This window comes from Tyto alba, unplaced genomic scaffold (assembly GCF_018691265.1).
Source record: "Tyto alba isolate M040663 unplaced genomic scaffold, T.alba_DEE_v4.0 Super-Scaffold_41, whole genome shotgun sequence".
NCBI lineage: Eukaryota > Metazoa > Chordata > Aves > Strigiformes > Tytonidae > Tyto > Tyto alba.
The window spans coordinates 3493142-3518269 of record NW_024881317.1 but is presented as its reverse complement, the minus strand read 5'-3'; the positions used below and the strand labels follow the sequence as shown (position 1 = coordinate 3518269).

Sequence of the window (25128 nt, the reverse complement as noted above, 5' to 3'; positions counted from 1 at the left end):
AGCCATGGGGGGATCTAGTGATGACCCCTAATGAGATCTCCCTGCCTGCCCCAGGCTGGCTTCAACCCTCCCAGGTCCTTACACGGTGGGAGCCATCCCCAAAGGCTTGGGGATGGGTGTCGGGGCAGCCGGCAGCGTGCGGGATGTGCCAGCGATGTCCTGGGCTGCCTCTTAGTAACCCTTGCTGGCCACGCTGCCAGAGGGAGCGGCGCAAGAGGAACATAGATCAAGATGTCACATAAAAAATAATTGGTGGTGGCCTGCACCCGCTCCTTTTTATGTTTACAAGAGAAAAGGAAAAAACACCTGAGATGTGCCAAAAAATGGCAGAATGTTTATCTGGTGGGCAAAGAGCGTCCAATGAGCCGGAGGCCCTGGATCTGAGAGATAAACACAGAGCTCAGCTGCATTTCCCTGCTGTGATGAGGACAAGATGTGGGAAAGGTGCCGAGGCTGAGAGAAAGGATTTCATCTTCCCCGGAACAGCACATACCTCCTGCCACAGCCGGCCCATCCCCAGCACAGCACCGATGCCTGGGCAGGCAGCTCCGGTCCTGCTGGCTGCTTGGCACACGCTGACATCGATTTCCATGGGCCGCACTGCGAGGTAAGGAAACGTGCTATTCTGCAAAAGGAAAAAAATATTATTCTTAATGTTATGGAAACCAGGTGATAGCTCTAGCCCAGCACAGCTGCACGTATTTCTGCATGTGATTTTGGAGCCTCCTTAGCACGGGTGTCTCGTCTCCAGCATGGCTCCTGCAAGACAAGCTCAGGAAACACGTGCGCGGTTTCAGGAGCAGGTTTGGGACATGTGAGTTCATGCAAAAACCTAAGCCTCTAGAAACGTCTGGTTGCGCAATCTCTCTTGGCTTGGCCATCCCTCGCCGCAGCTCGGGCATGTGGCTGAAGCTGGATGGAGCAGCACAAGCAGAGCCTCAGATATTTCCAGCGCTGAGCACCAGTGGCTGCACTGCGGCTCCAGGAGATGCTCAGCTGCTTTCCATCCACCCAAGGTGGACAATGTCCCAACCCGTGGGGTGGAGGGGGCAAGAGGGGTGCTGCACTGTGCCCAGGGTGGCCACTCTGCAGGGTTGTAGCACCCGTGGCTGACAGGGAAGGGTGTAGCCCACACCAAACTGCTCTTATCATTCTGGTCGTGGGTTCAGCTGTCCAAGGCTGATGTTTCCCAACCAAAGCATCGGTGCAGCAGAGCTGCAGCCCCACAAATACATTCCCCTCCTGGATTAACTCCAGGGGCCCTGTCTGGCTCTCATGGGATTTTTCCACGATTCCATCACCAATGTGTAGTTACAAAGCCATAATGTATTTATGTGAATGCTTCCTTGCTTCATGCTTCCTCCCTCTCAGTGCCAAGGATGGAGCAGTGTAAGAGGACTGTGATAACTGATGGTGCAACGACACCTGCCTCTCCATACCCCTTCGTGGTTGTCTCCATTGCTCTTCCTGTGTCCCTCTAATAAATCCAGAGGAAAACAGGCTAGTGATGCTCATCCCAGCTATTTGTGTCTCCCACCCCTTCTGATACCACACTGGCAGAGTGACCGTTACCAAAACCCGACTGCACTGTGCCAGGAGGGTGGCAGGGACAATGGGGCTGCTCTCAGAGCTGCACGTAGGATTTACAGGCTGTGGGGTCTGTGAAATGCTCTGTGGGCTCCATGAAATACCCTGTGGGGTCCATGAAATGCCCTTTGGGGCCGAGGCCGTGCTCAGCTCGCTGCCAGCTGCCTCCGTCCTCCCTCCCCGCACCCTCTTTGCTCCACCAAAGGGAGATGACGGTTATTTTCCCCTGCTGCATGCTTCTGGGCTCGCTCCTGTTTACAGAGATGAGAGTTAAAATAACTGATTGATGACTTTGTTCCATACCAAACACTTTGGGGAAGTTTGCGTGGTTTAGGAAGGAGAGCTGAGAGCTGGGATTTCACTAAGCACTTGGCTCCCAGCACTTCTCCAGCCATGCTCCAGGGGTGGCTAATGTTGTTTTTTAAATCCTGTTTTGCTATCCCAGGAGCTGGACTGGCGATTTCCATGGTTTGTAGGAGAACTTGGAGATGTGGTGGGTCCCCGGGGTTCACTCTGAGCTCTGAACCACCAGCAAACCTCGCAGCCACCACAATATTGTTTCACTTAAGCCCTTCTCCACCGCTTCATCAGCACAAAATCACACTCCAGCTGCCTAAAAGTTTTGGAAAAGAGCCCAAAAAATGAACTACTGGACTTTGTTTTTATTGTGTGGATGAGGATTTACAGGCTGTGGCTGGGAGAAAAGGAGCGAGCAGACCTTTCCCCCCTGGCAGGATTTACTTAGGAGCTAAAGCTTCCACTGCGGCTGAGCAGTGCTCAGCTCCATGTACATCATTTATGAAACAGATGCAAAAAGTGCCTCAGAGGGGGAACGACATGAAAGCCAGGAGCCAGGAAGAGACTGATTTTGGCTCTGGAGGTTGGGAAGGCTTTTTCTGTAGTGGTGAAAGAGCCAGGAGCTGCAGGGAGCAAGTGGCTGTGGCTGCGCTGCTGGTGGGGTCAGCCACAGGGTGAGCCCTCAAATGTCTGCTGGCACCAGCACAACGTGACTGACCCCCCCGACATGTAAAACCAGGGGTGTCCCCTGCTCTGTGGTCACATCTGTCAAGGAAAGGGCTTTTCCTAGTGCTTTTGCAGGGCATGGCTGTTACCTGAGTGCCCAGGGACCAGTACCTGCATCCCTGCTGCACGGATACAACCCTGTGTCCAGACCCACATCACCTGGAGAGGGGTTTGCTGGTCACCAGGACATCCCAGGCTGCTGAAGGGTCCCGCCAGGGTTTCCCTCCTGGACACTGTGTCCATCCCTGCTGTCTCTCCTTCCCCATCATAGCTTGGAAGAGCAGAGACAGGAGATACTATGAGTGCCAGAAGTGTCGCAATAGTGAATCCCTTTTTAATTACATTGCTGAGCTGGGGAAATTAAGATAAGTATTCCGGCTTGTTTAGAAACTCTACAAGATGGAGTAGGCCTTTATTTTCAAGCCCTCCACGAGTAATGCACATCCCAGCCAGCTCCCCATGCCACACCTGGAGCATTAACCCCTCGGGGACACTCACAGGGCAGCATCACGGTGCCACACGCCGGTACGACACCGATATTTGCTGGGAGCATCCTGCCAGCAGTTGCAGGCTAGCAGCAGGGCCTGAGTTATTGCACAACGTCAAATCGGTGACAGAAACGCAATCACAGGATGCGAACGGGCACGATGGGAAGGTGGCCAGGTCTGAGCCAGGGCAGCGCCTCAATGGGGACATTTAAACCCCGGAGGAAGAGCAGGAGCAGAGCTCCAACCCACAGCCTGCTGCCTGTTTGCTTTAGCTCTGCACAGGGTTTGGTGGACAAAGACCATCCTGTGTCAGAGCACATGCTGCTCTGGACAATTAAATGCTCCTGAAGAAATCCTTAATTTATTGCTCTTATTTACAGGCATTAGCTTTGGGCTCAGATTCACTCCAGGCCATGCACCCATGCTGGTGGGGAGGGCAGCCTCCCACCCATGGCATGGCAGCCCCTGATCTCATCTGTGCCTTTTACTCCTTGACTTTCTTGCTATAAACTAGGCCAAGGTGGGCAGGTTTGCAACTGATTTACACCAGCAAAGCACTAGTCAGTTTTTCCTAAAAACCAGCAAAATCTTGCATGACCCGTGAGCATGCAGGGGAGGTCTTGAGTCTTCCAGAACAACATGGTTTGTGCCCCTCCTGCTCTGCAGGGATCACACCAGCAGCACATGGGAGAGGTGTAGGCTGTGAAAGCCAGACCAGAGGCAATGGTGATGGCAGTGAAAGCAGAGCATCAGGCTAAAAGCTGCTTTTTAGTGTGCAGATGAGCATCTACTTGGGATGGACAGAAAATGTGCAAAGGATGGAAACAGGCAGGTGGTGGGGACTCCTTGTTGAACCGTGTGTGAATTTATTTTGGTTGAATTATTGCACTGAGCCAGGTGGAGCTGAGCCTGGGCCGGGGTAATTTGGGCCAATCTGCCCCCGAGTTTCAGCTCGTAAAGAATTTACCAGCATCCGCGCTGGCAAAAGAGGACATGGAAACACCTCCCCTTCCCGGAGCGCCTGTGGTTGTGGGGGTGACCGGAGCTGTAAAACATCTCACGACCTCATGCATCGTGCCGAGGGCATGCTTGGAAAAACCAGGCTCTGCCGAGCTAATTCCATCGCTGCCGGGATTCCCCCTGGGGTGGTTGTGGCCGTATCAGCTTTCACCAGAGGATAATTGTAGGTTTTCCGGCAGCGTGGGCAGAGATTTTTGGTGGGGGCCAAGCGCTGCCGAAGGGGAGGGCTGGCAGCCACCCGGTGTGAGCAGCTTGGTCCAGCTGAGAGGAAAACTGCTGGGAGCAGGTTGGGAAGGCAGCACAGGAGATAAACCCTTCCCGAGAGAAATTAGCACAACGCTCCCACCATTGGATCGAGCGCTGCCTCCCAGAAACGCCTCGCCGGGAGGCCAAATCCAGCCTGGGGGGAGATGCCAGCACCAGTGCTCATCCCTAGGGACAGTGGGGTCCCACAGTGCCAGGGCTTGGCTCGGAGCAGGTTTCTTGCAGGAGGGTGAAAACAAAGTGTGGGAGCAGAAAATATATTCCTACAGCTCATTTAATTCAGCATTAATGGCATCTCTCCCCAGCGAGACACTGATCCTTTCCTAAAAGCAGTCATGTCCTTGCATAAAGCTCACCCAAGGGTGTTCTTAAGCCTTGAAAACTGCTTGGAAATATGAGGCGTGAGGGGAAAAAGGTGCTGAGGGAGGTTTTCCCTACTTCTTGCTCCTGCAAGCCCCAGGTAATGCTGCTGAGGGTCCTGTGGGTCTTTCAGCTCTCCTCACATCTCACCTCTACTGCAGCAAAACAGAGGCGTGCATCTGGCCCATGTTTGGGAAGGAGCACCCAAAGGGAGTGCTGAAATATGGCTTTGGGACACACAATCCAAGCTGGGAGCATGGAGAGAGGAAGGTGTTTGATGTTTGAAGCAATGTGATGTGCAGGTCCAAGTTAAAAAACAGCAGAGGATAAAAGAGGGCACGAAAGGCAAAGACAAGGAGAGCAAGTAAAACCCATCCAAAAAAAAGGGCAAAATTGTTCACTTCCATGAGTTAGTCACAATGAAAACATTGGGATTTCATAATTTCTTCCAGCTCAAGAAAAATACCCAGTTAGGGCAGCGAAAGCCCTGGCCGGGTTGGTGTGTGCTGGATCTGAAGGGGACCCACAGCCCCTTCACCAACCCCATGGACGATTTTCCTGGTTTACTGGGGACAGGAGCGTCACAGGATCAGGTGCTGGGTGAGACTTCCCTAATAAATCCCCCTGGATGGGGTTCTTAGCCTGGGCAAGGAAGCGAAGCTGCTGTGGGAAAGATGAGCCGTGGGTAGGTGCACACACGCATCCAGGTTTTATCTCTTGGCAGTGAGCAGATGGGGCTCAGCACCAGAGCCCACCATGTTTTCTGGAGCTTGACCTCAAGGTTTGGTCTAGGGTGATAAATTAACTATTCTCTCTTGTCTAGTTTAGAGGTGGGGAAGGGGGGATTTTCCTCTGCTTGAGATGTTCTGGTGAAAGATGGAAGAAAGACCCTGAGAGCTGCTGCTCTGTGTGGGAAGATGTAAATTTGGGGAACCTTTGGGAATGATTCTCTGGACATCTGGGCTCCCCTGCCAGTGGGGTTCTTGTCCTTTACACCATCCTGGCTGCGCCTGTGACTTGGATGTCCAGTGTGATGTGACGGGCTCAGCAACACCAGGAGCACCAGCCAGGGTATTAAAAGATGGGAACTTCAGCAGGTTTGAGGATCAAGAGCGTGTTTCTCTCAGCACCGCTGTCTGATGACATGATACCCCCTGGAGAAGGGCTTTTACCAGTGAGGTCTTCTGTGAGGCTCCGATATACAAAACTGAATTAGAAACAGCATGTTATTTCACCAAGAAAAAATCCAAAGCCACAGCTTACCAAGATATTGAGCATAGTGGGCAGGAGACATCCCTCCCTCTGCTTTAAAGAAGGACTTTTAGGAAGGGGACAGGATGACCCAGATTATCCCAGTGAGGGACAGCAATTATTGTCCTTCTTGGCAGACTCGGCAGAGCAGTCAGGGCTGGGTGAGCAGGCAGAATGAGATGCTGGTTTATCCAGGGTGACTGGTGAGCTTTGGTCCTCTGCCTCTTGCTGCAAAGTTTTCAGGGAATTTAGGGTGATGCCTCGCTACAGACCAATCTGTAGCATACAGCTGGAGGCAGGACCGTGCTGTACGCAGCTCTGATGCTGTTTTTTAATAAGGATGAAAACTGGGAGCTTCACAACCACTTGACTTATGAACTTTGGGTAAGAAGAGAAGCTGTTCCAGAGGTGAGCTCATTTCTAACCCCGGGAAATGACTTCATGGATGCTGGTATTTACTCACAAAAACACTGCATGTCAGATGTCCCTGACTAGACTTTCTGTTTCGAGTCCAGTATGAGACAAAAATTTCCTTGGACAAGCTGCTCCTGAGACAATTCGAGGTTTGGAGGAGAAGAATAAGAATTGGAGGGGGAAAAAAAAAAAAAATCAGCATTAAAAACTCTGAAATCATGAGGTTTTTCTGAGCAAAGGGGAATTTTTGGACAGTCAGCCTGGCAGAAGCACCTGCCTGGGGTGAGGGTGCTGGGGGTGAGGGTGAAGGTGATGGGTGATGCGTAGGATGGCTCTGCTCAATAAAGAGCAATTATTACAGCCCCATAACGCCCACCAGCAAGAGTTTCTCTCAGAGGTAAAAAGACAAGTTTTTCTCTCTTTTGTGAAGCCAAGACCCCAGTGGTGATTTAGTAGGATAAACGGCAGCAGGTTCCCCACCCCACATTTGCACTAGACTAATGGAAATTATATCCCATGCTTCTTTCCCTGCATGAGATCCCAATTTATATGGGATGTCCAATGGAAAAACACAGCACTTGCATTTTTGTTTAAGGTCTGCTCATGCAAAAATTGCCACTGGGGCTATGCTACCTGTTGTGGCTTTCTGATTTCTGTTTTCTCCAGCATTCTAGGATGATTCATATGGATTTGGGAAGAAAATTTGGTGATGGCTGGAGATGCTCTGAATCCCCATGACCCAGTGCTGGGTTGCAGCTCCATGGATGTACTGGGACAGCATCCCAAAAGGAGGGGATTTCGGAAAGAGCCGAGCTGGGGTGTATGGAAAGAAGCCCTGCCTGCCAGCACTGTTTCCTAATCCTGGGGACCAAAAACCTCTGATCGTTAAACCAGTGTTCAGAGATTCAACTGAAGGCTGCTGAGCAGACAACATCCAAGCTGACCTTTCAGGAGATGAGCAAAAAAAAAAAGACAAAACACAAGGGGGTTACTGTGCAAACGCTGGAGAAAAATAGTCATGTTAATAAGGGACCCCACCCTTAAAGAAGACTTATTGCTAATGCATGCCCAGGACATTTCTCTGTGATGGCATGCTAAAAAATTCCTCTCTGAACAGGGACCAAAGGCTTTGTTGTGGCATGAGTGAGGCTTACAGTTCCCAAGAAAAATCCTGTCCCTCTCTTGCATCATACAGTCGGGGATGGAGAGGACATTTCTAGACAAAAAGGCAGCCAGCCGGGAAGGAGGACAAACAGGGAATACATTCCTGACTTGCTATTTAATTGCTTTCAGTGCAGGTGCAAAGAGCTAAATGAAAGGAAAAATAAGGATGAGCATGTGGGGCCAAATTAATCTCAGCTTTAACCATAAGAAGGAGGCAGCTGCTGTAACAAATGGGCTTCCACCCCTTTTCTTTACGGTTTATGTGCTTTTCCCCCCCCCCCCCCAGGGACCAGGCTCATTGCCGTGGTGCCAGTGGGTGATGCTCTGGCCAGGTAAGGAGGTGATGGGGACGGTCCCCTCCAGCGTGGCAGGGTGGCTGGTGCTTGCTGGGTGCCTGCCCTCCTGTTCTGCCCGCGGTGGCTTCGGGGTTTCAGCCAGGCTCTGGCAGGACTGGGGTGGCTGGTAGCCCCCTCAGAGGGATGTCGCTGATGCCAGCTATTAGGTGGCTTTGAAACTGGGTCTTGGCAGGACAATGTCCCTTGGCTCTCAGCTTGTGAGACCACATTTTGGGTGGAGGGCTGGCAGTGCCAGGGGTACGTCTGCTTTTCTCTTTCCCCGTGGATGTAAAGCACTTCAAATGCATAAATTGCCCTTTGTGGCTCTGCACAGAGTTTCCAGCCTGGTCCCTTTCAGCGGTGAAATAGGTGTAATGGAAGGTTTAGGGGACTCTGATGCCTCAAGGGCTGATGTGGTCCAGTGGCTACAGCATCTCTTGAGCCTCAGGATCTGACTTCTCTGCCACACAGTTCGGCTCTTAAATGCACAAAGAGGAAAAAATCCTCTTTTTTTGCTGTGCCCAGGAACAGTTCTGCAAGCAGAGCAGCCTCGAAGACAGTGCAATCCCCTCTTGGAAGTAGGGCATTTCGTCCCCAAAATAAGTGGGATAGGTTTAACGACAGAAACCCTCCTATCCCAGAAAGTGAACTTCACCCTCCCAGGGAAACAATGCAGAGCTGCTGCTGCCAGCCTGGGACCGGCTCAGCTGCAGTCCTGTACACCGTGTACTCCTTAATTTAATAGGCCAGGAAATGTGAAGGTCTGTTTGCATGTAATTAAAGTCCCTACAATGTCCCTGGGAGGATGCCTGCCAGCGCCGGCCCCAGCGGGGCTTGGGGATGACCCTCAGTCATCCCCACAGCTCTTTTGCTGGCCAGAGGAGCAGGGCATCCTCAGTTTCCCTCCCTGCCTTGCACATCGTATTTTTTAAGCTCTTGTGAGCTCTTTGTCCCTCTCAGGGTTTCACACCACACATTGAGCTCTCACTGTGTTACACTGAAAGAAATACAAAAAGAACAAGGTGGGAACTTGATAGAGTGCGGAAAAAAAAAAAAAGCCTACTCATTAAAATGACAAAATGACCCAAGTATTCCTCTTTACAACATTTACAGTCCAGGCATGTACCTGTGTTTATCCATGATGCTCCCATGGACCTGTGTGGTCCAGGAGCATCGCTGTGGGGGGGTGTGTGTCTGTGTGTGCTGCGAGTCTCCTGGTTGTCTGAGCAACGGGATGTTCATCACTAACTCCAAGGATAATTAACTCATTTTTCTGTATTTATAGAAATCCAATGCAGGGTGTGTTGGCACTTATCCCTGATGGGGCCACATTTGGCCACAACATCTTGAATTTTGGCCATTTCTTGCAATATGGCAGCTTTGTCATCATCCCTGCTGCCTGCTCATTAAGCCTGAAATCGGGCAGTTCATTAAGCCCGCAGGGACAGGGCTGCCAGCCCTTGCCTGGGGGTGAAACACCGCAGCAGCTGCCTGTGCCGGGCTGCCCGTGGGTGCCCACCTCTGTGCGCCCTGCTCCTGCTTTGCCAGTGCAGGGGATGTTTGCATCAGCGTTGCCGTCTCCAGATGCCTGCATACGCCTGGGCTAAAAACAGCATAGCTCCCGGCTCGGCTGCCAGCAAGGGGAAATTTTGCTGCTTTGAGGGTTTTGTTGCAGGGATGTGATGCAAAGACGGGCTGGAGCATCCTGACTCGGCACCGCAGCAGCGGGAGACCCGTGGGGGAAGACAAGGAGCATCTTCTCAGCGTCAGGGCGTGCGTATGCCAGGTACGTTACCCTGGGACAAATCCAGACCTGGACATGGGTTTTCCCTTGTTTCTTCCAGACAGCCAGCAAGCAACTCAGTACTTTTTAGCTGCTTTTCCTTTTCGCTGCTCGCTTGTTGGGTTGGTGTTTGGGGAGGGAGAGGGGTGAAGGCATCAAGGGGGCTCGCTCTCAGGGGCTCGGGGTGCGGGTGGTGGGGCTGGAGGAGGGCAGCTTGCTGCAAGGTGTCAGCATCTCCATCCCGCAGAGCTGGGGAGATGGATTTGATCTCTGCTGCTTGTATTATTTGTGCAAAGGTGGGGAATGCTTTTATTTGGTATCAGCAAACCAGAAGGTACTTGAAAAGGTAAGGGACATACCCTACCTGCAGCTGGGACTGTTAACAGCTCATGTCCCCAAGAGTTGGAAGTATTTGCCTTTGAAATATAAGTTGTCCCAAAGCTGGTTGTGCTCAGGTAAAAAGGGTAATTAAATCAAGCCATGGGGACCCCCATGCTGCTCATCACCCTCGAGCCACCCCTGGTGTGGGTGTGTTTCTACCTTCACCTCCTCTTCCTGCTTTGCCTTCCAAATGCAAAGGGACAGAGGTGTTGAGGGTGGTGCTGCCAGGGTTCTGGGAAGGTCCAGGCTCCTAAATGCCACTGTGATCCTCTCCCGAGAGCCGTTGTCAGTCCCTGGACGGCGTGGGATCCCCCTTCTCTCCTCCTGACCACCCTCAGGTGCTGCCACCCATGGCCCCGGATCCAGTGCTGGAGATGGAAGTGGGCCATTAAGATTTAACACACTAACAGAAAGTGCTGTGGGGTTTCTAAAATGCTGAGACCTGCTCATAAAGCCCCTTTGGAAGGACAAGTCCTTGAACTGAGCACAGCCACCCCAGCACAGGCTCAACCAGCTCCAGTTCGACCCATTCCTGGCTGGGCACTGGTCGGCAGCAGCTCGTCCTGGCCACCGCTTCTGCTTCCCAGCTGCTCAACCGTCTTGCAAAGAGCTAAAAATATACGTCTGTGTGAGCAATCACTATAGCTACGCCAGGGGTTAGCCGAGGAGGGCAGCTGGGCAGTGTCACTGCGACCAGGAGATGCGGCAGCTTGGCAAAATGGGCAACACGGAGGGACAGGCAGGGACAAGCCGGGGCCAGCAGGTTGCTGCTGGAGCTTCCAGTGCAGATCCCACCATCTCCCCGTTTCTTCTCATACTGAAGCTGCAGCACATGACACAGTCCCTAAGAGGGGGTTCACTTTGCCGCTTGCGTTTCGGCAGGAGATGAGTGACGAGCAGCTCCCCGCATCTCTCCGTCACCCCGCCACGGAGGGGGACGGCAACGTCTCAGCCCCGGGCTGCCCTGAGCCCTGGGTCGAGCCCCGGTTCACGCAAGCGGCGAGGGTCCGCGTGATCATCACGGCCATCTTCTTCTTGCTGGCGGCGGGCAGCAATGCGGCAGTGCTCGGCAGCCTGCTGAGGAAGAGGAGGAAATCCCACGTGCGGCCGCTGATCCTCAGCCTGGCGCTGGCTGACCTTCTGGTGACGGTGGCGGTGATGCCCCTGGACGCGGCGTGGAACGTGACGGTGCAGTGGTACGGCGGGGACCTCTCCTGCAAGCTCCTCAACTTCCTCAAGCTCTTCGCCATGTACGCGGCTGCCCTGGTGCTGGTGGTCATCAGCCTGGACCGGCACGCAGCTGTCCTCCATCCCTTCTCCCGCGCTCGCCGCCGCAACGGGCTGCTGCTCCGTGCTGCCTGGGCTGGCAGCCTGCTCCTGGCTTCGCCCCAGGTAGGGCTCGCTGCCCTCCCCGTGGGGTTTGACTAGCCTGGGGGTGGTTTTGGAGAAGGGCTTCTCCATGCCCACAACCCTCAAAAGTCCATCCCAATCCATGGGCTCCACCACCACTGGCTTGGCTTTGCTGAGCAAAGCAGTGTGGTTGCTGTGTTGGGTGCTGAGCACCTTCCTTATAGCACCCATTCGTTGCAACATCATCAGGGTGTTATGCTATGGGCTGGGAAAAAAAAAATGTCCACTATCTTTTATTCCTCATTCACATGGTTACCTTCTCCTAAAAACGCATCGCTGCACCACTGCAAAACATCTTGGGTCAGACCAAGACAAACCCGAGCCGTTCCTGACCAAAATAACATACGGTATGGCCTGGGATTTCACAGCCATCAGATCCCATCCATCCTGGCCAGTGCCATGAGTTAGATGCCCAGAGACCCTCTCCCAGTCCAGCAGCAGCAGGGAGGTGCTCCCCGTGCCAGAAGCATCTGCAAGATGTGGTGCCCTTGAGTTATTATCTGGTTCTCCATTTCAGCTTTTCCTCTTCCACCTGCGCACGGTCCCAGGAGGGAACTTCACCCAGTGTGTTACTCACGGGAGCTTCCGAGCGCACTGGGAGGAAACCGTCTACAACATGTTCACCTTCAGCACCCTCTACATCACCCCGCTGAGCGTCATGATTGTTTGCTACGTCCGGATCATCTGGGAGATCAGTAAGCAACTGAAGATCAACAAAGGTAAGCAAGTCCCAGCCCTTTAGTGTCCACCATGACTCTAGGATTGACCTTGCTCCAGCCTGGAGCGTTGCTGGATCTCTGCCAACACCCTTTGAAGAGTAATCCAACAGTTCTTGACCCTCCCCCCCAACCTTGCTGTCTTCTGCTTCCTGTGGGCCATGGACCAGACCACGAGGTGGTCTCCCTTCCCTGGCAGATGCAGAGTCATAGATGGTTGTGTTCTGGTTTTCTCCCATCTCCTGCTATCCTTTTGACTCTTCCTGGCAGGTTTGATAAGAAATCAAAATGACCACATCTCCAAGGCACGCATGAAGACTCTCAAGATGACAATAGTGATTGTTGCCACCTTCATCATCTGCTGGACCCCTTACTACCTCCTGGGCTTGTGGTACTGGTTCCAGCCAGCCATGATCCAGAAGATGCCAGAGTATGTCAACCACAGCTTCTTTCTCTTTGGCTTGCTGCACACCTGCACCGACCCTGTCATTTATGGCCTGTACACCCCCTCCTTTCGGGAGGACGTGCAGTTGTGTCTCAGGGGCATTGAAACAGCCATTACCAGGCATGAGAGACACAAACCTGTCTCAGTTTCAGAGAAGACTGTCAAGGATGGTGTTGTAGATGGTGGAGTGGCATCAGGGGGCTCCAATGGGACAACTGTCAACACGGTCTGCTGAAGAGACATACCCACAAGGAGGTGGGAAGCACAGCTTTGGGGGCTGCTTTGTGCCATAGGATCATTCTGGAGACTGTCATAAGGAGGTTTGCTACCCAACTTTGGTGGGTGAAGGCATCTAGCCAGCAACTGGAAATGTGTGCTCTGCCTGTACTCAGGGTGAAAAACATTTAGGTGTATTTATGGTCATTCTTCTATATACTGGCAGCCCTGGGACAACTAGAAAACCATACTTTTTGTACCCTACACACACTCTAGCCCTGATTCTGGCCTCAAGCATCTTCCACGCTTCCAGCATCAGTCCCTGGGAGGAGATACAGTAGCTCCTCCATGGCCCAGGGCCACATCTCCCAGGGTGGCCAATCTGTAAGTGCCCTTTGCACCTACACCAAAGTGCAGAGCTGCACAGATGCACAGCGCTATGTGGTGTCACCCTGAGAGGCTGTCAGGGTGCAACCACAGGCTTTTACTCTGTTTTATCCACTCACTGTAGGAAAGGCCCTCTAGAAATTTTGGTTCTCCTGGCTCAGAGGCCACTTGGTTCTCCCATGGCCATGTGTGAAGCCCTAGGAAAGATGTAAATCTTTGGGGAGTGACTAATGCAGGGGCATTAGTCCCCCTGGGCTACCTCCATGGTGGGGAGGGAGAAGGTGCTGTGAGGATGGAAGGGCTTGGGCAAGAGGTATATGAAGAGTTACAGTAGGATGGAGTGAGGTTTCTTCTCCCCTTTTGGCCACAGCCAGAACAGAAACCAGTCCCTGCTGCCTTGTTCTGGCATGCAGGGGGTGGTAGGAACACATCCTTACATAGCAGCTCTCTGGGACACATAGTTGACCAGGAGAGAGAGTATTTGGTGACATAAACTCTCCAGGGCAAGAGCTGGTAGGTCTCAGACCACATACTGGGCTGTCCCCAGCAGCTAGCACAGACTGAAGGGAGAAAACCCCCCATTTTCTTCTCTGTTTTCCCCTCTCATTTATATACATTGTCTTTACCTTGATGGCTTGACCCAACACCTGCAGCTCATCTCTGCCCTGAGCAGGGTGGGTGCAGCCACCCCACAGGTGATGTCCAGGGTGTCCCAACGAGGAAAGTGATGGGAAGCACCTGTGGATGAAGGGGCCCATCAACATCCATTGATAACAGGTGGGTGCTGATGGTCTTTGACTGCACCATGAGGGCAAGGGAGGCTGTTGGAAGGATTGTCTGAGTTGTGGTGAGTAAAATGGATTTTTTTTTTTGCTTTTTACCAATGTGCTAGAAGTTGCTTATGAAGGTGGAGGCCTCTTCCCTAGGTGTGGGTTGAAGAGATGGGTTTATTCAATTGTGTTGTTCCTTTCTGTGCAATTAGAAATAGTGGGTTATTTCTTTGTTCTTTCTCTGCTGATTGTTATTAATCATAATATTAAATGTATTTTTTGCCTTTGAAGAGAATTTAGTTTTGATCCAGGTGGAGGGGCTCTTTTGTTGTTTTTGTGAAATCTTTGGGCAGCTCAGGAGCTCTGGATTTGGCAGGAGGCAGTTCCCTGGGCATTTCTGTGGTGACTGCGGTTTTGAATGAGCATCTGGACTTTATCATGACGAAAGAGTTTTGTTTTGTGTTAAAACCAACTCTGGACTTGCTGTGGTTGTATGTGTAAGGAAGCTGGGAGATGTCTCCCCAAGAAAGCAAATCTGCTTTGGGTATCAAGGGGGTTTTCTTGACTCTGTCTCCAAGAGGAGATGGATCCTCATCGGTCAGAAAGGATCTGTACTGGTCTCCCAGTGCCCCAGCTAGCAAATTATTAAAATTGGAGAGGTGGGTGGTGTTTGCAGGTTGGCTGAGGCTGAGCAGTGAGGATACAGGAAGCCATAGTGCTCAGGGTGATGTTGAGCTGTGGATGGGTGTCAAGCCCTTGCCTTTCCCCATGCTAACTGTAATTTATGCTAAACATGCTGCTCAAGGAGAAAAAAAAAAAAAAAATCAATTAAAGCTGCAGGAGCCCAGACTGACTGGTGGGAATTAGTGTGAATCCTTTAGGAAGCATCCAAACTCCAATGAGATGCATAATCGCTGTTTGGCTTTCCTGGGCTCGTTCTGCTCAAGGTTAATTAGGCAACGCTAACAGGAGCAGGACTTACTGCTGCCAGGCTGGCTCAGCTTGACTGGTGCAAAAAAGTGTTTCTTGTAAGGTGATGGGAATGACTTGCAGTAGGGGAAGCTAATTTATTCATCAGACACTCATTTGGTCTCTCTGTTTGTATTACTGATGATCACTAATGGGAGGCAGACTTTGAAAGTGTGTTGGTTTTCTGGCAAGCCTCAAATAAGCAGGAAAGTGTTTTTAATCTCCTGATAACATTCTTCATCTGTTTTCTGCTGAGTGGGAGAGAACAGGTCCAGCATTGCTGACACACTTAAGGCCACTTGTCCCCTCTTGCACAGCAGCAGGAGAGCTTGGAGACCTTCTTTGAGGAGCAAGAAGCACTTTTTTCCCTAGGGGGGGGACCCACCACTTGTACACCCCATGGGTATGGTGAGGGGGTAGAAGCAGGTTTGGCTTTAGGTGAAGAGTAGGAAAATCATGATCTTGGCAAGGATATGTACCTTGGTCCTTGGGGGAAGCATGGCGCATCCTTCGGGATGCTTGCAGGCACTCCAGCGCTGCTCCTTCTGCCCTCCTCCTGATACCTTCCCTTCTGTTGTTGGTGCTCCAGGCTGACATTTTGGGAAGCCTGGCGTGTGGGCAGGGTGCCCAAAGTGACAGCTTTCATAATAGAAGGAAAATGTCACTAGAAGAGCGTGCTGCCAAGCCGTGTGCCCGACATATGCAGGAAGGGGGAGCGAGCAGGCAGGCAGCACCTCCCCGGGGATCGACCCAGGTCTGGGTCCTGCCAGAGGTGGACTGAAGCCCAGGCCTGGTTTGAATGTCCCATCGTTTCTGATTCTGCGTTTCTTAAAGCCCTTCCCACTCTGGAGAGCAAAAGATTTTTGCGTCACTCATCAGGAGCACGAAACCTGGAGCCTCGCTCCTCCCAGCCCCAGGGGTGGTCTTGCTTTCTGCGGTGGTTCCATCTCTCCTCACATTGTCTCAAGCCCCTCGACTTCAGCAGCACCTACCTTCTTCCTCAGCTGGCTCCCGAGATCTCTCCATTTATATTTATCTACATAAAAATACTTATTTATTGTCTATTTCCCCTTTATAGAAGGAAAATTCTCCCACTTCCCCAAAATCTGCCTGTTCCCTCCAAGAAACACCAGCTGCCACACTTCTCCTTGCAGTCACAGCAGGATCAGATTTGTCTGACTTGCTAACAGTTCCTTAATATTCACCACTGTAATGTAACAAACATATTAATAAGCACAGGTAGCTTTATATTTTACAACTCCTCGACCTCACCCTGGGCTGCCTTCTTCCGACACAGCGGTCCTTTGTTTGGGAGGAAATTCTGATTCATTCCCTATTAGCATTTTTATAGTACTGTGCATGTTCAAAGAGCCACGCAAGTGGCTTAAGAGGTTAATGCGAACCTTGGGTTAATTCATAATATTGTTAGTTACTCAGCACAATGCTCTTATTAATTCAGCTGACTGCATCTTGCCACGTTGGGAAACACATGCTGAAATCAGCAGGGAGCACAGAAAACAAGCATGGGAGTAGGATATTAAGTATTTTGCTGGCCTGCTAAGGTAGAATCTGAGCACCTTAAATTTATTTTCCCATTGCTTTTGAGGGCAGCGTTACCCTGCCTCACAGATGTGGAGCTGAAGCACCAAGGAGGCTGTGCCCAGCATCCCTGCAGGTCTGGGAGTCTGAGGGATGGGACTACAAGCCCTCTGAGGGGCACTCAAGACAGGACCCATCCCCTACCTGCAGCCTCCTCTTTCTTCTGGGTCCATTCAAATGGTTCAAAGCAGAAAAAGCTGCTTTTTTTCCTTTGATACCTGCTGGTTTAATTGCAGTGCTGGGCTGCACGCGTCTGCCGTGAGAGCCCTTGCAATCCTTTTCTCTCTGGGGATATAACCTGGAGCAGCTGGTGCAGCAGATCAGCTTGGGAACTAGCACCCTACACGGGTGCTATTGCCCCACGCTTGGGAAGAGAGCTCAGCTGAACGGCTTAAAGCCAAATAAAAGCCCAGACAGACATCAGGAGATAGTGCCGAACAGCCACTATGCATTCATTCCTTTTGCTTACTCTTCAGAAACCTTCCTATGCAAAGAAACCCTAAGAACAGAGCCTCAAAGCCCTGCTGTGTTCTTCCCCATCTGTTTCTTTCATCCAACTTGCGGGCGCCCAGGTTCGTGCCTTTCCCAGCGGTGCAGCCAGCCAGCCCGCAACTGCTGCCCAACCCCCTGCTCCAAAGGGCCCCCGATAGCCCATCTGCTCCAAAAGATGTGTCGTTTGCAGATGTACAAGCCTTTTAACAATGCAATACCCTTCAGATAGCATCAAATACCTCTAGGTTTTCCGGCTGGCACGTTGCCTACCCTAAACTGACATATATATGGCCCAACATTATATACAGCGTGCTGAGGTGGACCAAAAATGGGCAACTATTCCTATGCATGTCTCAAACCCCCAAGTTCCTGCATTGGAATATCGAGGAGTAAACTACATTTTAGTAGTTGAATGCGCTGTACAGTAAATTGTTAGTTTATGTGTATTTTAATTGCAAATCAACGCTATAATTAGCACATACATTTCTTGCGCTGAGGCAACGCAATGTGCTTTAACAGTGAGCATTATTAACGGACTGTAAAAGGCAATGGAGAATTGGACTATAATGTTCTTGTTTTGCAAGCTGTATGGTGAATAAATAAATTTGTTCTGGCAGCAAAATTAACTGGAATAAATGCTTGTAGCTCCATCCACCAAGAAGAGGGGTTGCTGTAAATGAACTTGTTCTCAGCCTTGAGTTAGAAAACCTGATTACCAGGTCATTATTTCTGGCAATTAGGTACCAGAACATCAGAGAAAGAAGAGATTTTCTTTGAAATATTTAATGAGTAAGGTAGTAATCATACACTCATTTGCTGGAAATATGTGATGAGATTTTTTTTTTTTGTGGTTAGGGTTCACTGTGCAATGAAAATCTGCATTTATCAAGTCTACTACTAAAAGCTGTGAGCCTTAACTGTGGCACATATCTAGCTTTCCTTTGCCTAGAATCCCTAGGTTCTTTATCAGGTTTATCCCTGTCTAGTCACTAATCAGGGGACAGGTAATTAGAGGTTGCTTTGGAACAACAGCAAACGCAAAGGACTTGGACAGGAGGGGGAGAGCGTTGCCCTGTTTATGTTGCAAGACTAACTTGTGCATACCTCTCTGTGTGTTTCCAAACCCCCAAAATGCCCTTCTTCAAGATTAGAAAAGATGAATCTGAGAGATACTGAGGTTTCACACACCAGCATTAAGCCAAAGCACTTTGCAAACAGCCTAACTGCTGTAATTCTGACCAGAGAAAGCTGAACCTCTTTGTGAGAATTCAGCGTGGTCAGTCTATCTTACACACAGTACAGTGCATGAGTTGTCATGGGGAGGCTTAAGTGAAGTCTACATGAAGTTAACTGTACCAAAAATGTTCACAGACATAAAATACAATCCTACTAGTTCTGCTGCCATTTTACTCCATTTCTTACAAGTGTTTCAGGAAATAGCTGGCACGTTACTGCTAGCTCGTCCGTTTGTTTGTAAAGGGAGGCTGAAAGCAACTCAATACAGGCAAAAATGGTGAACCAGATCCCAAAACCCAGGCAACCCCCAAAAGCCTGTCAGATGACAGCATAAGTGGAACACTTCACCCTCCCTCTTCTTGGTGCAGAAAAGGCAGTTTGATAGGAATAATCTTTATTTAGTATCGATGCTGAAGGGCCTGAGTTTGTCTGATCCGCACAGTAACCAAGGACGAGACAGATCATGGCTGAGAGCTCAAATCTTCCAGATGTTTTACAGGGGGGAAAAAAAACATACTAGAAACCATTTAACTTCTTCCATTTTGTTGTTTTATTTCTTGTTGTTTTCTTACAATCATTATGCTCAAATATAAAAATTCCTGGCCAAAACCAAAGTCAGTTTTAAAAGTGATCCCATCTGATTTCATACATGCTGAATATCACTAAATTCAGTTTCTGAAAACAGATACAACTTCCTACAGGTTGCTTTTCCTGACATACAGAAAAATCCTCCTTTCCAACTTGTGCGAACATACCTCAGTTTAACAGAAAATAGTTACACCTGAGTGTTTCCATGCTTTAGTTTTCATTAATTTTAAATAACTTTTTCCAATGGACCCTTAACAATTGGTTCATGCTAAGCTGCACCACTGTGATCCTTTTCAGCTGTACTGGGCATCCTCATGAATCACAGGAACACAGAAATAAGAATAAATGGAAAGATGTCATGAGGATAATATATTGGTGACAGAACTGGAAAGCTCCAGGCACCTTTATTTCCAGAGGTCTGGAACAGATGCAGTGCATTTCAGATTGGCTATTATTAAGGCACATGGTGAAAATAACAGTTTATCATCTTGGGCAATCATCTCTCCGAGTCAAACATTCTGTGCCAGTAGTAGACGAAGGTTGGAGAGCTGCTGGCCCCTATCACTATTAGCAGCAGTAGGTACAGCATCATCATGACAGCAAAACGGTGGGTGTAGAACCAGGAAGACTGACTAGAAGTCCTGAAAAGGGAAAAGTGCACGAGTTCCATCAGAGGTGAATGAACACCTTGGCAAAGAGTATCTTAGGTTTTGTTAAATGATTAAGCTAATGCAATAAAAGCAGAAAGTTGTTCCACGATCCCTGTAACGAACAAAGCCTGATTCCCCATCTCTTTTCCCTAAATCTCTGTGCACAATCCCATCCTTAATCGCTGTGTTCACACTTTTCTGTTTGGGTTGGAGCTGTAACTGACTGCCCTGTACACACATGCTGATCAGCTGGGTGAATGCTGCCACTTAGGACAGATGAAGGCAGAGTTAAAACTGCCCTAGTTTTAAGCGCTGCACCCATCGCAGTTTCACTTTTTGTTTTCTGCCACAAACAGATTATCTGAGCTCTCAAAGATACTACCTGCTTACAGGGCTAGTGAAAAAGCAAATTTAGCTGAGCCTGGCAGTGTCAAAGAGGGAGACAGAGGCAACACGATGGTGTAAGCCTTATTTCCGCAGGAATCGGGATAAAAACAAATTCTGGCAGTGCAGCGTATCTTTCTTGCTTGTTTTCTGTTGTTTTTCAAAAAATGAGATGTGTGTATCTGTCTGTTACAGCATGCTCATCACTAGATAGCTGAACTCTTACCTCCTATGCTGTTTCTGTGAATATACTAGCAAGTATTTAACTCGTAAAAGTTGATTGTTTGTGACAACGAAGTATTTCTGTGGTACATCACCCCCTTCACTGTTTTTCACTCTTGCTCTTTTTCTATCTATTTCTTCTGAATCTGAATGTGAAGAGAAAATAAGAGGTCTTTGGGGGAACAAAAAGCAAAAAAATATGCACAACTTCAAGTAACTGTAAAAAAGCAAACAACCAACACCCCCTCACACACATACCCCCTGCCACCAGAGTGGGAATAAGATAACAAAAGACTTAGTGTTGGTATTCCCCTGAATCCCTTAGCATCCAAGAATAGACTGAAAAGTTTGCTTGAGGCTATACCACTCCTAGTCATCCTTGGTATGGATGGCATTATGGCCCAGACCGGGGTGATAAGGAGGTGGGTCTCCCACACAGTGCTTGAGGAGCTGCTAATATTAATAGGGAAAGAAAAACAACACTGAAGGATTGAGTGAGCCCTGCAAGCAGGAAGCAGTCAAAGAAGGACAATCTCAGCAGAGGCTTCCTAGCCATCTAATAAAGCTTATTATTGATACATCTGTGATGCTTCTGTTCCACCACTGCAGGTGAAACGATCAGGCGTTACGTGATTTTATCATACTATTGAAACTAGGAAAAACAAATGATGTCAGCAAAATATTTTCTACCCCTTAAATATACTATTGTAAGAGAAGCTTATGTAAGAGAAGATAACGAGGCTGTTGTGCATTTGTTGAGGGGTCAATCGGAAAAGGAGTCTGCAGCCAGTTTCTGCTGAAGGGTATTCACACTTCACACACCTGCTTAAACGATAGCATGTGTGCACAAAGCTGAAATACGAGCAGTGCTACGTAAGAGATGAACTATGTGTAGTTGTCATTGCAATAGACTCACCTTTCTTCTTCACCTGGCACTTTACATCTGGGTGGTCAATGATCTCGCAAACAGCTACACAGCTAAGGACAGAGCCCAACGCACTTCGCTGCCAACCAAGACCATGAGGGCTATAAAGGAGAGCCAGGCTCAGGTCACTGGTAAGATAGGTACCTTCACCAAACAAAGACGTCTGAAATGAAGCAGAAATATATCCTAAAATCCCATAGTGCAAACTGTAAACAATAGACAAGTGTTATGTACTTTCAGACTGGCAGTTCTGTTTCTGAAGGTAAATTAAGAAAAGTTTTTTCTGACCCGTGTTGGGTCTGGTCCATGCAGTATTTTTGTCCTGGCACAACTTCCTCGGGGTGGGGCAGCTGCCCTCTCCCATCCCTCAAATTAGCTGCTTGGCACAGCCCTTGGTGTGGACAGATTCATGCTTTCCCGGACTTGGATTTAGTTTGCCAGCTTAAGTATTTTATATCAACATGACTGCACTGCTGTTGGAGGCATTTCACTGATTTATTGAGACTGCCATCATTCAAATAATCCAACCACTGCAAACAAGGCAAGGCTTTACTTGCATTCAAATCTATGCTTTACTAGGAAAAAGGGAAATAGTTTTCAATTGTGAATTCCTTTAAAATAGAACTGTTCTAGTAACTTTGAATCAGAGGATTTGCCACAGTAGCTAACATTATCAATCCATTAAGTCCACTGTACCTGATAAGCCATTGTTCATAAAGAACCTGGGGTAAAAACATAGCCCAGGTTGACTGGAAGGTTAAGCAGTTACTGTGTCAAAGCTGCTTTACAGATGACACAAAAAGCCAGGAGGCCCAACTGCCTTTCTGCTGAAATTGGAAGAGATGTAAATCCTATAAGATGTCTCCCTTAACCAGGCCATTTAAAGAAGGCTTCATTTGCAAGTAGAACCTAAAACTTTTTTGATCTAAACTGGAGGCCAGGCAGAAAGAGAGAATCTCTACGAGGCCTGGGTCACTATCCTCGTCCTCTGTGCACAGGCAATTTTCAGCTGCAGGCTGTCAGACAGGCCAGTATTTGCAGAGGCATTACACTTCCGCACAAAGAAGCAAAATATAGCTGTAATTCATCACACTGGAGAAAAGGGGGTTGTGCCACTTTCAGTTTTTACCCTCAGGCTGCACTAGAAAATCCAACACAACCATCCACAAAGGCCTACACAGAAGTGAAAAACAGCATCGTAAGATCATCAGCACATTTCATATCCCTACAGGAATTTGGGCCTATTTTTAAAAAGTGTCACTAGCTGCAAGTGATCAACAGAAGATGGTGCCAGTACCAGGAGCCTCACCCTGTTCAAATGGCAGTGCAGGCCGTTGTGCAGTATGGAATGGAAGTTCTCGAGGCGGCTCCCATGGAAAGCGTAGATGAGGTTCCGCTCTCCCTTGGTCTCGGTGAACTTGGTGTTCATTTGATCACAATAAACGATCTCAAAGAGGTAGTCCGGAGCAGGAACCGCAGCCCCAGACATCCCTGTGAGTTCCTGGATCTTCTCGTACTTAAAAACAGGAAGGAATATAAGTGTTGGTTTATGGGGTTAGATTACTCACTGGAAATTTTGCTTACTGTCCCGTGGTCTTTCATACTGCTTTATGTATCCTGATTATGCTTTCTGTGTCAGAATTTAAAACCGTCACAATTCAGTAGGAGTAAGCGGACAGTAAATATTCTGACAGTTTCTTGCTATGGAAGCTAAATTCCAATTCTTCTTTCCAGAAAAAACCCCCTGAATTAACTGGTGATATAAGGAAAATATCACAATTCTACTTTGTCTACTAATACGATATATTCATCAGGTGATCTTGGAAGAGGAAAAAAAGTGAAAAAAAAAAAAAGTAGTTTTCATCTTGCTACTAATCTCTACAACTATTTTGATCCCCATCACAGAAGTACCTCCGTGGCTCTCAACCTTTCCATTTTGGGAGCAGTAGGCAGAAGTAGAAAGCTGTCTTTCTCAGTGAGAAGCAGGATCTAGCTCCATGACACCTGCATTGGACTATCTTGGTCTAGAACACACAGGTGGTACGTGCTACGTTAATGGGAGTAACCAACCACAATCATTGCCTATCATCGACTACTGACAGTGATAACTCTTTCTTCCAAGCAGTGTTCCTGAAAATTTTATGTAATAAACAGAACAACCAACCCTCTCTATATACAGAAAAAAATGCATGCAGGTTGAACTGTCAAGCTCTCGTAATACCCAACTAACTTCTGGCAGGAGGAAATATTCTCTGAAATGCAAGTTTGCCTTAAAAACCAAATTCTACTCAAGACTTTCAGAACTCAAAATTCACCTCCTGTTTCTTAGTACTTTGTATCATGAAGACCTTAGATGAGAAAATCCAACTAAACAAATCCCAGGTCCTTTTCTCTGTGTTTGGAACAGACTCCAGAAGTTCTTTCAGGCTTGGTAGAGCATTGGTATCTGCAAGCTAACAAGACAGGCATTTAGTATAAGCTCCTTCTTTTCATTATGATTAAACAGAGACCTCTAGTGAAAACAAAACAATATTTCACCCTAATAGGTTGTAAACTAAAGACCAGTTTTTCTTCTGATATATAAACATTTGTATCCAGTTTGTGGGTAAGTTTGTCACTAAAAGCAAATACTAAAGAAGTTATACAATATTTGTATTTACCAACAATATCTGTAAGGTACATATATGAATAATCAATCAAACTCCTGAAAGAAAAACAAGCTGTCACAGTGCAGTATCTGCAGTGGGATAGGCACAGCTGGGGGTGTTCAGGCCATGTGAAATACAAACCCCCTCAAAATTAATTCGAATTTCACGTAGGGGCAAGCTCTACTCACACGTCACATCCCAACACTGGATGTGGAAGTTTCCATGCCTGGGTTTGTTGGTCAGAATCCCAAATGCACTTTAAAACCTGGATTCCTTGACCGGATAAACAATTCATTCTGCTTTACTGGTGACCCTGCGGCGCCGCTGCCCTCACCTCCGAGGGCAACCTCGCCTCCTTCTCCCCCGCAACTGCCCAGGCGCGCCCGGCCGGGGCTTCCCCGTCCATCGAGCCCTTTCACTGGGCTGTTTTCTCGCTCCCGAGGTAGAACAACGCGCTCCCGGCTCGGATAGGCACCCCGGGGCCGGGGCCAACGGCACTCACCAGCCCCTCGAAGTCCTTGGTGTCGCCGCCGGCGTAGCGGCCCGGGAAGGGCCTCAGCGCCGAGTCGCGCTTGTAGCTCTGCAGCGCGGCGGCGAAGAGGCTGCAGCGCAGGTCGGCGGCCAGCGGGTCCCTCCCCGCCGCCTCCCTGACGCGGGAGGCCGCCTCGCCGGGGCCGGGCGCTGGCATGCCCGGCGGGGAGCTGCCGAGCGGCGGCCGCTCGCAGAAGGCGAGAGCTTCCCGGTCCCCGGCTTCGCCCCGTTCTTCCGCTTCGCCGCCGGGACCGCGGCCTGGCCCCCGCCGCTCCGCCCCGCCGCCGGGCGCCCGCCCCGCTCCGCCGTTCGCCTGCCCCGCACGGCCGGGCCGCTGGGGCCGCGGCTGTGCCCCTGCCTCGGGGCCGGGGGAGAAGGGAGGCCCGGGGAAATGGCGCCTTCCCCTCGGGTGAACACCCGGAGAGGGTACGGGAGCGGGGTGGGTGTGTGGAAATGGCGCCTTCCCCTCAGGTAGAGGCCGGGAGAGGGTGGCGGGACTGGGGGGAATGGCACCTTCCCCTCAGCTAGAGGCCGGGAGGGGAGTACAGGGGGAGGCTGGCAGGGATGTGAGTTGCACCGTGGCCTTGTCAGATGGTTTGTGCCCCCTTCCCTGTACAGCATCCAAGGGGGTCCCAGGCCCTTGTTCTTGGCTGCTGGGGCACAGCAGATGCAAACTCCCAGCATGGGCACTGCGTTCATGCGAAACGGCAACACTGATTTGCTGGAACGGTCATCCGTTTTTGTGTAAAATTTGGTTTTATGTGGGTCTAATTTTAACAGGCTTATGTGATAGTAAGTCAGAAGCATGTAGATGCTGTTACAACTTAACAGCTCCCTTTATCATCCAAGCTCACAGCCTTGAAAAATTAA

The 25128-nt window shown here is 49.6% G+C and overlaps 2 protein-coding genes across 5 annotated transcripts; one reads left to right on the top strand and one right to left on the bottom strand.

Annotated features, from left to right (window-relative positions):
- The first annotated feature begins 158 nt into the window (after positions 1–158).
- Positions 159–17732, top strand: LOC104358074 (gonadotropin-releasing hormone II receptor). Of its 4 annotated transcripts, none has more exons than XM_032994355.2 (5): positions 159–607; positions 9582–9692; positions 10953–11462; positions 11998–12199; positions 12467–17732. In XM_032994355.2, the coding sequence occupies exons 3-5, from the start codon at positions 10956–10958 to the stop codon at positions 12874–12876; spliced, it is 1119 nt and encodes a 372-aa protein (XP_032850246.1). In that variant the 5' UTR covers positions 159–607; positions 9582–9692; positions 10953–10955; the 3' UTR covers positions 12877–17732. The 4 variants fall into 4 exon arrangements, with proteins under 4 accessions (XP_032850246.1, XP_032850244.1, XP_032850243.1 ...); XM_032994353.2 differs by lacking the exon at positions 159–607 and adding an exon at positions 6180–6401 and having other exon boundaries at positions 10956–11462; XM_032994352.2 differs by lacking the exon at positions 159–607 and adding an exon at positions 6180–6401.
- A 1104-nt stretch (positions 17733–18836) lies between these two features.
- On the bottom strand, positions 18837–24543 carry PARP16 (poly(ADP-ribose) polymerase family member 16). The gene is made up of 6 exons (XM_032994192.2): positions 24230–24543; positions 23395–23532; positions 22389–22595; positions 21071–21242; positions 20159–20300; positions 18837–19539 (listed from the first exon to the last, which is right to left on the bottom strand). The coding sequence occupies exons 1-6, from the start codon at positions 24413–24415 to the stop codon at positions 19395–19397; spliced, it is 990 nt and encodes a 329-aa protein (XP_032850083.2). The 5' UTR covers positions 24416–24543; the 3' UTR covers positions 18837–19394.
- Between the last annotated feature and the right edge of the window lie 585 nt (positions 24544–25128).